This window comes from Pholis gunnellus, assembly GCF_910591455.1.
Source record: "Pholis gunnellus genome assembly, chromosome: 19".
Taxonomy (NCBI): Eukaryota; Metazoa; Chordata; class Actinopteri; order Perciformes; family Pholidae; genus Pholis; species Pholis gunnellus.
Window position 1 is genome coordinate 21,458,773 of NC_136546.1, and position 11,987 is coordinate 21,470,759.

General features: G+C 43.6%; 2 protein-coding genes across 2 annotated transcripts in view; both read right to left on the reverse strand.

Moving 5' to 3' along the window:
• Window positions 1-809: 809 nt before the first annotated feature.
• Window positions 810-4,380, reverse strand: gpr132b (G protein-coupled receptor 132b). Its single transcript, XM_079180184.1, has 2 exons — window positions 3,938-4,380; window positions 810-2,129 (listed from the first exon to the last, which is right to left on the reverse strand). The coding sequence occupies exon 2, from the start codon at window positions 2,122-2,124 to the stop codon at window positions 1,051-1,053; it is 1,074 nt and encodes a 357-aa protein (XP_079036310.1). The 5' UTR covers window positions 2,125-2,129; window positions 3,938-4,380; the 3' UTR covers window positions 810-1,050.
• A 4,383-nt stretch (window positions 4,381-8,763) lies between these two features.
• The window catches only part of vipas39 (VPS33B interacting protein, apical-basolateral polarity regulator, spe-39 homolog), an 8,162-nt gene continuing 4,938 nt past the window's right edge, over window positions 8,764-11,987 (reverse strand). Inside the window, exons 14-19 of the mRNA XM_079180858.1 lie at window positions 10,260-10,394; window positions 10,110-10,151; window positions 9,857-10,033; window positions 9,688-9,777; window positions 9,496-9,600; window positions 8,764-9,025 (exon numbers count right to left, since the gene is read on the reverse strand). Coding sequence (XP_079036984.1) covers window positions 9,005-9,025; window positions 9,496-9,600; window positions 9,688-9,777; window positions 9,857-10,033; window positions 10,110-10,151; window positions 10,260-10,394 — 570 coding nt within the window. The 3' untranslated portion in view covers window positions 8,764-9,004. The remainder of the gene's footprint in view (window positions 9,026-9,495; window positions 9,601-9,687; window positions 9,778-9,856; window positions 10,034-10,109; window positions 10,152-10,259; window positions 10,395-11,987) is intronic.

Here is an 11,987-nt window from a genome sequence, read left to right on the forward strand (position 1 = left end):
CACAGGCAGCCAATCCGAGCGTCCGGATGGGAGAAGAGACAGCAGAGCCAATCAGAAAGCAGAAGACTTCATGAATTGGGTCAGTTACTATTCTGCTTGTAGAGCTTTCAGCCACACACATGGTCTTCTTCAGTTCACGACATCAGCTGACTTTAAATAAAATACTATGACTTTAAATACTCTGACTTTAAATACTATACTAAATAAAACACTGACCTTTCATGATGTTCTATGATGTACTACACACTGAATGCATGGTGTTGGTGTTGGTGTTGGTGTAAAGGCCTCACAGAGGACAGAAACTCTTCCTCAGATATCAGATGAGTGAACTACAAAACACTTTGAAGCGCTTTTGAAAGATGATGAAATCATTTTCTTTGTGGAAACATCCCTTTCACTGTTTCTTGAACTTCCTGTTTCTGCTTCACTAAACCACTTCCTGTTATCACTTCCTGTTATCACATCCTGTTATCACATCCTGTTATCACATCCAAAGTCTTCTGCAAGTTCACACCTCACAACAGCTCAAAGTGTTTTTCACACAAAATCAACGAGATTCACGCGTTTTATGCTGGTTTGGTGTTTTCTGTCACACACACACTGATCTAAACTGATCTAAATGATCTAAACTGATCTAAATGAGGAAGTGATGAAACGTGGAGAAACCCGTCGGATGCTTCGCGGCTCAAGTTGTCTGAACACATATAACCCGACTAGTGAACGAGATCGTATCCTCGTGAGGAACATGTGGTCACAGCCGATTTAATTCAATTTATTTTGTATAAATTCAAATATTTCACTTTATTCAGGATATCACATATTCACTGAAATGAACAAATAAACGGTTTCAGTTTGTTCCTCATTAAACAAACCGGAGAGTCTGAAAAGTCTCAGTTTAAAACTTTATTGATCTGGTTCGTCTTTGCTCCAGATGACCAGTAACCGTCAGATCTCCTTCCTGCTCCTCAAAGGACAAACTGTTCATGTTCAGACCCACAACTGGTGGACTCTTCCACAAAAGACCAGTAGATTCCAGCAGAGGTCGGCCTGTCAGGTCCCCGGTGGTTTTCCTCCCTGGTGCCTCTCGGGCTCGGTCACTACATTCAGGTCTGAGGAGTTCTTGGTGGGCTGGATCTTGTTGTGGCTGCTGTGGGATCGCGGTCTCAGGTGAGCTCTGTCCCAGACCTGCACGAGTCCTCGGCTCAGCTCTTTGCGGATGTTGTCGCTGGACAGGACGTAGAGGATGGGGTTGACGGCGCTGTTGACGGTGGACAGACCGAGCGAGACTGTGTACGGCGTGTACATGGTCCTCTCGAACAGACAGTCCTCCAGCTGGGGGAAGTGGAACATGACGGCTCGGACCAGCAGGATGAGGTGGTACGGGGCGAAGCAGACCAGGAACAGAACCACCACCGCCACCGCCAGCCAGCAAACACGCGCCTTCTGTTCTCGCCGCAGCCCGGTGCTGCGCTGCACGTTGGCCAGGATGCCGCGGTTGGTCACCACCAGCACCAGCAGCGGCAGCAGGAAGCCCACCACGAAGCGCGCGTAGTTGAAGCCCGTCACCGTGGCGCTGCTTTGACTCGGCTCAAAGCAGCGGCGGTCGCCCTCGGCGGCGTCGCCCTCCCTCATGGTGAAGACGGGGATGTGACCGACGGCGACCAGCAGCACGATGAAGAGGGCGATGAGGGTGGCGACGCGTTGCCGGCGGAGTCCGCGGGACTCCACGCTGTAGACCACGGCCACGTACCGGTCGCAGGAGATGCAGCACAGCAGGAAGATGCTGATGTACATGTTGTTGAAGAAGATGTAGCCCGTTAGCTTGCAGGCGGCCGAGCTCCAGGGCCACGAGTGACCTCCGCTGACGTAGTGCGTCCACAGCGGCAGAGTGCCCAGGTAGGTGAGGTCGCACAGCGACAGGCTCCACAGGTACACGCCCAGCACGTTCTTCCTGCACACCTGCAGCCAGGTGAGGTAGACGGTCAGCAGGTTAGCCGGCAGTCCGACCGCCAGCACAACGCTGTACAGCAGCACGAGCGGCAGCCGGCCTTCGTCGTACGGAGGCCGGCACTCGATGGAGCTCGTGTTGGTCGTCAGAGAAAACGTCACCGGAGGCTCGTGCATGATGTCTGCAGAAAGAAAGAGACGACCAATCAGATTCAAGATCAACTACGGAAGACAAAGAAGGTTTCCTGTTCTGTTCAGGCTGTTAGCATCTATGTTATCTCTAAGTTATCGTCTTTACATCTTTACGTCATCGTTTTCACGTCATCGTCTTTACGTTATCGTCTTTACGTTGTCGTATTTAAGTTATCGTCTTCACGTTATCATCTTCACGTTATCATATTTACGTTATCGTATTTAAGGTATCGTCTTTACGTCATCGTCTTTACGTCATCGTCTTTACGTTATCGTCTTTAAGTTATCGTCTTCACGTTATCGTATTTAAGTTATCGTCTTCACGTTATCATCTTTAAGTTATTGTCTTCACGTTATCGTCTTCACGTTATCGTATTTACGTTATCGTATTTACCTCATCGTCTTTACGTCACCGTCTTTGCGTTATCGTCTTTACGTCGTCGTCTTTACATTATCGTATTTACGTTATCGGATTTAAGTTATCGTCTTCACGTTATCATCTTCACGTTATCGTATTTACGTTACCGTATTTAAGGTATCGTCTTTACGTCGTCGTCTTTGCGTTATCGTATTTACGCTTATCAAACACAAACTTCTGATGGAAAGTGAACAGAAACGATTCATTTCAGTTTCCTGTCCGACAGGAAGTCAAACCTCAGAATCAGTTTCAACTTCAAACTACGTTCAGAACAATCAGACACCATCTGACAGCATTCTTTATATATATATATATATACACTCAGTGTATATATATATATATATATATATATATATATATATACACACACATGTATATTTTTAATATATATATAGTTCATGTGTGAGGTCCGCCTCCAGAGGACCAGCTGCACTCTGATTGGCTGTTTACACTCTGACCTCATTACTCATAAATCTCAATACTTTCATTTGAACATAAATTAATGATGACGTCATCTGTGTGACTGACAGCAGCGTCCAATCAGCTGCTCTGAATACTGCAGGTGGGCGGGGCCTAGATTTAATTATTGGCTATTGACCGTTAACTGAAACATGAATTAATTATTATTATGATGAGACTCATTCACTCATGTGTATTTATATAAATATATATATATATAAATATATATATATATATATATATATATATTCTACTAAATAAATATGATTATATCGGATTAGTGTATAATACGGTGATGAATAGTATTAAATCAGTACCATATATACTATACATCACAGTATAAATATATCAAAGTACTATACTATACATCACAGTATAAATATATCAAAGTACTATACTATACATCACAGTATAAATATATCAAAGTACTATACTATATAAAGTAATCTAATCTGAACATAAATATTATATATGTTTAAAGCAGAGCACTGTGTATTGTCATAGTATTTATATTATATATTAGTATGCAGATGATGAATAATATCAAAACCTTTTAGTTTTATTGTTGTACCGACGAGAAGATTGTGTACTTGTGTACAAGTACTTTATGTATTTATTTTATTCCACTTTGAGCCTTAAAACGTTATTATTATTAATATTATTCTTGTTATTATGATCATTATTAGTTATTGTTGTTCTTGTTGTTTAAAGGTGATTTAAATCAGAAGTTTTTAAAGTCTCAATAAAGAACCAGTGAAGGATTTATTAACTCTTAATTATCACATATAAAGTATAAATATATTGAGTATTATGAAGTTAAAAACAGTTTTATGACAGAAATACTACATGTACAGTAGTACTGTGATGTACTATGACCGTGTTTAAGTACATGGATGTATACCGTTAAAAGAGAACACTCACCGCCGTCTCGTGCGTCCTCTTCGTGCGGCGTCCTCCGTGTGTCTCCTTCCTGTCTCCTCGTGCGTCCTCCGTGTGTCTCCTCCTTTTGTCTCCTCCGTGTGTCTCCTCCTTTTGTCTCCTCGTCGTGTCTCCTCCGTGTGTCTCCTTCCTGTCTCCTCGTGCGTCCTCCGTGTGTCTCCTCCTCGTGTCTCCTCCGTGTGTCTCCTTCCTGTCTCCTCGTGCGTCCTCCGCGTGTCTCCTCGTCGCGTCTCCTCCTCGGGTCTCCTCCTCGTGTCTCCTCCGTGTGTCTCCTATTCCTGTCTCCTCGTGCGTCCTCCGCGTGTCTCCTCGTCGCGTCTCCTCCTCGTGCGCTCTGACTGAAGCACAAAGACTGAGGAGCAGCATCATTTATTCATCCTCTATGTTTAATTAACCACGTCATCATCCATCACGTCATCATTCATTATTCATTTTTCTTCTTCACGAGACAGAACAGGAAGCAGCTTTTACTCTGAAAACCCCGAAAATCAAAGATCAGAGAGATCAGAGAGATCGATCACAACATGAAGAAGTTAGAGACACAGAGACACCTGGTGGAGACGAGATGTTACTACAGGACTCCTCCTCCTCCTGCTCCTGCTCCTCCTGCTCCTCCTCCTGCTCCTCCTCCTGCTCCTCCTGCTCCTCCTGCTCCTCCTCCTCCCCCTCCTCCTCCTCCTCTAGAGAGAGTGAATCTACCTACGAGCTCTATTTGGATCATTTAAATGAATGAATGTGAGCTTTGTCAGCATGTGTACACATCATTGTGTGTTTCTGATAAATGCTGGATGAATGTTAAACGGCTCAAATTGAACATTTTCAGGGTTTTTTTTTTTTGATGTCGCTGTTTTATTGTACTTTTAAATACTATAACTTTATATTTCACTTCTTTAATCACTGATAGTGTTCAGTCTATGCTACAGCAGAGCCTGGGCTCCATAATAACCTGTAAAACATGCTCATCCTCGTCTGAATGTTTACAGAATGCAATTGAACCTCACACAGCCTGTGATTGGCCGATTTGCGCGTACGACACAGCGTTGAATGCGGAAGACTAACGCGTGTAATGGGACGTTATTTAAGGTGATTGACAGAATTTTAAGCCTATAAAAATACAAATCCCCGATGCTCGGCCCCCAAGGGTCAAACCCAGTAAACATGACCTCTTCCTGATACACAGACTGTGTGTGTGTGTGTGTGTGTGTGTGTGTGTGTGTGTGTGTGTGTGTGTGTGTGTGTGTGTGTGTGTGTGTGTGTGTGTGTGTGTGTGTGTGTGTGTGTGTGTGTGTGTGTGTGTGTGTGTGTGTGTGTGTGTCGTAGGACCGGTAACGGAGAACTTAGCTCGCCTTCTCCTGGCGAAGAACAGGTGACATTGTGGTAGTACTTGTAGTATACTGTAGTACTTTGTGTATATATATGTTTCTGAGTGATTAAAATAGGTTCCATGGTCCATTTGATCAGAATTTCTTCGTTACGTAGGTTTTTGATTTATCATAAAATATCATTTCATCCGTTCTCAGAAGTGATTTGTACTACATGTGTGTACTCTGTCGCCCCCCCCAATGGGGGTCCATTAAGGTCCATGTGTTGTTGAGCTGAGCTGGTGAAGGGCCGGCTGCTGATTGTGAAAGCAGAAATTGAGAGCTCAATATTCTGCTTTGTCAATATTTCTGCACCAAACCAGGAAACAGAGAGAGAGGACATCCTGGACAATGAACTAAAGAACCATCAACAACCTTTAGTCACTGGTGGTGATTTTAACTGGACTGTAGACCGGACCGGTGAGGAACCACGTCCACTATCACCTCACAGCCTGAACAGGGTCATCACACATCTGGACCTGCTAGACGCATGCAGAACCAAACATCCACAATCCAGACGGGACACATGAGGGTCAACAACAACAGGGTGAGTGCAGCCAGACTGGACCGGATATACTTCACAGCAATCACCCAGAGCTCCACAGCTCATATCAGTAGAGACTCTGTGTAAACCAGATGGTACAAAGAATAAAGAATACGCTGCTGTATTTACACCGAGATGATGTTACTTTGAGTGTTGATGGAGCTGCTACAATGTTAGCTTAGCTTGTTGTCTTGCGGAGAGAACAAACTCAACATGAATTCAGACTTTTTACAAACCGGCATCATGACGTAGTTATTTTGGCTTTTCTTTTATCGGTTTATTGCAGTAAAACCAGTTTGTTTTGTGTTCGTACAGCGTAGTAAACAGACGCACACAGTGACCTCGATGAAATCCACGGAGCTCCTCCGGACTACGTTATGAACCAGACGAGACGGCGTTTAGTTCCCCGGGATATCTGGACTTCCACTAGTACGAAGCAGAAATAGCTGATTTTCTCCATGGTTGATGGCGGACAGTTGAAGGCTTCCAGGGTGATAAGCCACGCCCCCTCTCTGCAGCGAATGGCGCGATTCATGCGAATTACCACAAATAGTCCCCGGCGAGTGACGCAGCATGAATGACGCGATTAACGCGGCGCGAATACTTTGTGTCGTGTTTGGTGTGAACGCACCGTTAGGCTTCCAGGAGGCGGGGTGACCACCAGTCCGGGATGAGGAACCGTTCTACGCTGCCTCAGCTCAGCCCGGAGGAGAGCGCTGCTCTGGATTGTGGGCTGACTCTGGAGGATTTGACGGCTGCTGTTAATCAGGTGGCATCGGGAAGGACACCAGGGATTGATGGGCTCAAAGCAGACTTCTACAAACGCTTCTGGAACATACTGGACATGACTTGCATGGTGTTCTGTTGGAGTGTTTCAGAACCGTCTCCTGTCAGCGAGCGGTGGTCCTCCTCTGTACCGACTATAAGGTGCTGACCAGAGCCTTATCAAAGAGACTCAAAGGCAACCTGGACTTAGTGGTACATTCAGACCAGACATATTGTGCACCTGACAGGACAAGTATGGACAATATTTTCCTCTTGTGCAGGAACAATAATGTAAACGCTGGTGTTGTGTGTTTGGATCAGGAGAAAGCCTCTGACAGCGTGGATCACTCATATCTGTGTTCTACACTCAGGCTTTTGGTTTTGGTGACGGTTTTCTGGCTTGGGTTGGATTATTGTACAGTGGTGCTCAATGTGGTGAAGACGGGGGCGGGGCTGAGTCGACCAATCCCTGTACAGCGAGGGAGAAGACGACTGGGCCAAGAGCGAAGCCTTGTTGGTGGGACCGTGGAGGGACGGGCAGCGCCCGGTCTGCCGGGTGGACTGGACTGGACTGGACTGGACTGGTCTGGTCTGGACTGGACTGGTCTGGACTGGGGGAAAGAGGGTTTTTTTGGGCAACGAGGGCTTTCAAGCAAAGACCTGTGAGGGAGTGAAGGAGAAAGAGTGCGCTCGTTTTTCTAAATGGAAATAGTTGCTTCCCCCGTTGTCGTATAGGGGAAGAGTTCTGGTTGCCAATAACTTAGTTGCCTCGACTCTGTGGCGCAGACTCATCGCTCTGACGCCACAGAGAGGCCTGATGGAGGACGTCCAGAGATCCATCGTAGACTTTTTCTGGTCTGGCGAGCACTGGGCCCGGGCAGCAGCTCTGTACCTGCCTGTTGATGAAGAGGGAACACGGACTGATCCACATCCAGTCCAACATGGCCTCCTTCAGACTCCAGACAGCTCAAGGACTCCGTCTGTGGCCCAGGCTGGTTCATCACAGCTCGACTGCTGCTGAGGAGAGATGGGCGGTCGACAAGCAGCTGTTCCTCCTGCACCCAGAGACTTTGGACCTTACGGGACGAACATCATTCTACAGCAGGCGTGAAGATCTTCAAGACCACACGGGCCACACATGAGGTTCCTGGAATGTGGTTGTTTGAGGAACCGTTGTTCTTTAAGAACTCTGCACCAAACTGAGCCGTCTGACGAGGATGACGGCGACATCGATGGACGTCCTGAGAGACGACGGCAGCATCACCTCAGCTGATCAACAGAGCGGTGGAGGAGGTCTGTGCCGCCCTGTCCAGACCCCAGAGAGTCTCTGTGAGACCAGCGGTGTGACGGCTTTGAGTCCTGCTTCCCCTCTCTGTCCACCTCCCCTCTGTGGGGGAGCGGCAGGAAGAGGGGAGTCAGCTGCTCACCTTCACAACCCCGCACCTGGAGAAGTTCCAGGATGTGGGCAAAGAAGCCGTCTACCACACCGTCTACCACACCAAGGTCGTCAACCGGCGCTCTTTGACGGGGATGAAGGAGTCGAGGTGGACTGAGTTCTTTGGTCCAGATGTTTCTCCTGAAGGCAGCTGGAGGTCTCTGTACAAGCTGCTCGTTGAAGAGCGGACAGCAGACCTCCAGTGGAGGGTCGGACACGGGGCGATAGCACAAACGGGTCCAGAGCACCTTGATCCAGAGCTGGGAGTGTTCATTGTGGTCCTTCGGTGTCCTCGGCTTCAGCACTGTTTGGACTTTTAAGAGGTGGTTCCAGGGTCTTGGGGATGTTTTTACATTTGTTCCGTTTGTCTTTGGTCCAAACACTCCGCTAAGAGGAAAACTTCACACGTTGGTGAACTTTTTGTCCGGTACGGCTGAGTAACAACACGCAGGACCCGGGCTCAGAGTGCCGGCAGTGTGGAGCTGGTCCGGGTTCTGAAGGGACCGCTAAAGGCCAGACTGAGGGTGGAACGTGGGCTGTTGGGGGGCAGAGCTGGTCTGTGATAGGTTGATGCGTGTTCTGTGTTTGGATGAGTTGATTTATTTTATTAATTGATGACGTCACAGTGATCTGGTGTCTCCTGCATCAATTAAAGGAATGTAAACACCAAACCTCTCCTCAAGTAGAAAAGACTAAATTCATTTTAATATTTATTTATTTTTTCAACATTAATATTCATAAAATCAAACTGATGACTCAGCAGAAATATAAGCCCCACCCACCCTGTGTTCTGTGGGCGGAGTCAAAGTCAGCGCTCATCTCTGTGACCAATGAGACGCAGATGTGATCTGATTGGACGGCTCCGTTGTCACGGTGACGGCGCTTCTCATCAGGAAAGAGTTTTTTTGTTTCAAAATAAAAGTCTTCAAATGAAACGAGATCATTTAGTTCTTCCACCGGATTTGCTGAAAGAGAAGAAGAAAAAAAACATGAGACGGGTCACATGGTGAGGATGACTCCTCCTCTACCTCTCCTCCCCCTCCTCCCCCCTCCTCCTCCTGCTCCTCCTCCTCCTCCTCCTGCTCCTCCTCCTCCTCCTCCTCACCGTGTTGTTGAGCAGCTCCTCTATCTTCTTCTCCTCTACCTCTCCCCGCTCCCCCCCCTCCTCCTCCTCCTCCTCCTCCTCCTCCTCCTCCTCCTCACCGTGTTGTTGAGCAGCTCCTCTATCTTCTTCTCCTCTACCTCTCCCCGCTCCCCCCTTCTCCCCTCCTCCTCCTCCTCCTCCTCCTCCTCCTCACCGTGTTGTTGAGCAGCTCCTCTATCTTCTTCTCCTCTACGTCTCCCCGCTCCCCCCCCTCCTCCTCCTCCTCCTCCTCCTCCTCCTCCTCCTCCTCCTCCTCCTCCTCCTCCTCCTCCTCCTCCTCCTCCTCCTCACCGTGTTGTTGAGCAGCTCCTCTATCTTCTTCTCCTCCGTTGATCCTCTCTCCACCTTCCCTCGGTATCCTATCAACTGCTGCCGGTCCTTCAAGTCCCGGTACGTCTGATTGGCCCAGAGACATGCCAGTCATCATGACAACCATTTAAATATCATCCAATCACAGAACAGCATTAATATTAACAGCCTCACGTTGATGACGATGTCGTGACACTTGTGTTTCTGAGCCAAAGAGATCCTGAGCTCCGCATCATCAACCAGCGCCACGTAGTCCTGCAGCACCTGTCAGTCACAGGACACACCTGTCAATCAACCCCCTCACAACAGGGCGGTGATGTCAGTTAGGCCCCGCCCTCCTCACCTGTGTGGGGGCGGAGTTCTTCTGCAGGATGTCTACGACTCGTTGGAAGCTGAGCGGTGACTTCTTCCTGGTGAAGCCGAGCCAGTTCCTGCTGGTGAACAGAGCGTCTACGTCCGACCACGACTTCAGCTTCGCCCGCGCTGCCAACGCCGTCACGAAGTACTGCTTCTCAGAGATCTGGAGTCAGGGTCAGAGGTCAGAGAGCGAGGACACACCTTTACCTGTAATGTGTTGAAACAACGTCTCCTCACACCTTGAAGGTCTGACGGATGTTCAACGGACCGCTGAAGGTTCCCTGTAAACACAAAGGAAACGAGCTGATCTGGTTCAACTGGTTTAAATAATCTGGTTCCTTTCTGAATCAGGGCCCAGTAGAGTCTGGTTTAGTTAAACTCAGACTAACCTCTGACTCGTTGTAGTGGTAGAAGCAGCAGTAATAGAGTGTCGTGATCAGCGGCATGTTGAGGATCGAAGCTTTTCTGGGAAACTTCTGGAAAACTTCCACCTTTCCAGCACGTTCTGCCTGTCGGTCGGTGGTCTGGAAACAATTTAGATAAAATAGATAAAATAGAATAGATAAGATAGATAATATAGAATAGATAAGATAGAATAGATAAGATAGATAATATAGAATAGATAAGATAGATAATATAGAATAGATAAGATAGATAATATAGAATAGATAAGATAGATAATATAGAATAGATAAGATAGAATAGATAAGATAGATAAGATAGAATAGATAATATAGATAATATAGAATAGATAAAATAGATAATATAGAATAGATAAGATAGATAATATAGAATAGATAAGATAGATAAGATAGAATAGATAATATAGATAATATAGAATAGATAAGATAGATAATATAGAATAGATAATATAGATAATATAGAATAGATAAGATAGATAATATAGAATAGATAAGATAGATAAGATAGAATAGATAAGATAGATAAGATAGAATAGATAAGATAGATAATATAGAATAGATAAGATAGATAAGATAGAATAGATAATATAGATAATATAGAATAGATAAGATAGATAATATAGAATAGATAAGATAGATAATATAGAATAGATAAGATAGATAATATAGAATAGATAATATAGATAATATAGAATAGATAAAATAGATAATATAGAATAGATAAGATAGATAATATAGAATAGATAATATAGATAATATAGAATAGATAAAATAGATAATATAGAATAGATAAGATAGATAATATAGAATAGATAAGATAGATAATATAGAATAGATAATATAGAATAGATAAGATAGATAATATAGAATAGATAATATAGATAATATAAAATAGATAAGATAGATAATATAGAATAGATAAGATAGATAATATAGAATAGATAAGATAGATAATATAGAATAGATAAGATAGATAATATAGAATAGATAATATAGATAATATAGAATAGATAAGATAGATAATATAGATAATATAGAATAGATAAGATAGATAATATAGAATAGATAAGATAGATAATATAGAATAGATAAGATAGATAATATAGAATAGATAAGATAGATAATATAGAATAGATAAGATAGATAATATAGAATAGATAAGATAGATAATATAGAATAGATAATATAGATAATATAGAATAGATAAGATAGATAATATAGATAATATAGAATAGATAAGATAGATAATATAGAATAGATAAGATAGATAATATAGAATAGATAATATAGATAATATAGAATAGATAAGATAGATAATATAGAATAGATAAAATAGATAATATAGAATAGATAAGATAGATAATATAGAATAGATAAGATAGATAATATAGAATAGATAATATAGATAATATAGAATAGATAAGATAGATAATATAGAATAGATAATATAGATAATATAGAATAGATAAGATAGATAATATAGAATAGATAAGATAGATAATATAGAATAGATAAGATAGATAATATAGAATAGATAATATAGATAATATAGAATAGATAAGATAGATAATATAGATAATATAGAATAGATAAGATAGATAATATAGAATAGATAAAATAGATAATATAGAATAGATAAGATAGATAATATAGAATAGATAAAATAGATAATATAGAATAGATAAGATAGATAAT

Coding starts and splice junctions, on each gene's coding strand:
- gpr132b (XM_079180184.1), bottom strand. CDS start 2,124: ATGCACGAGCCTCCGGTGACGTTTTCTCTGACGACCAACACGAGCTCC.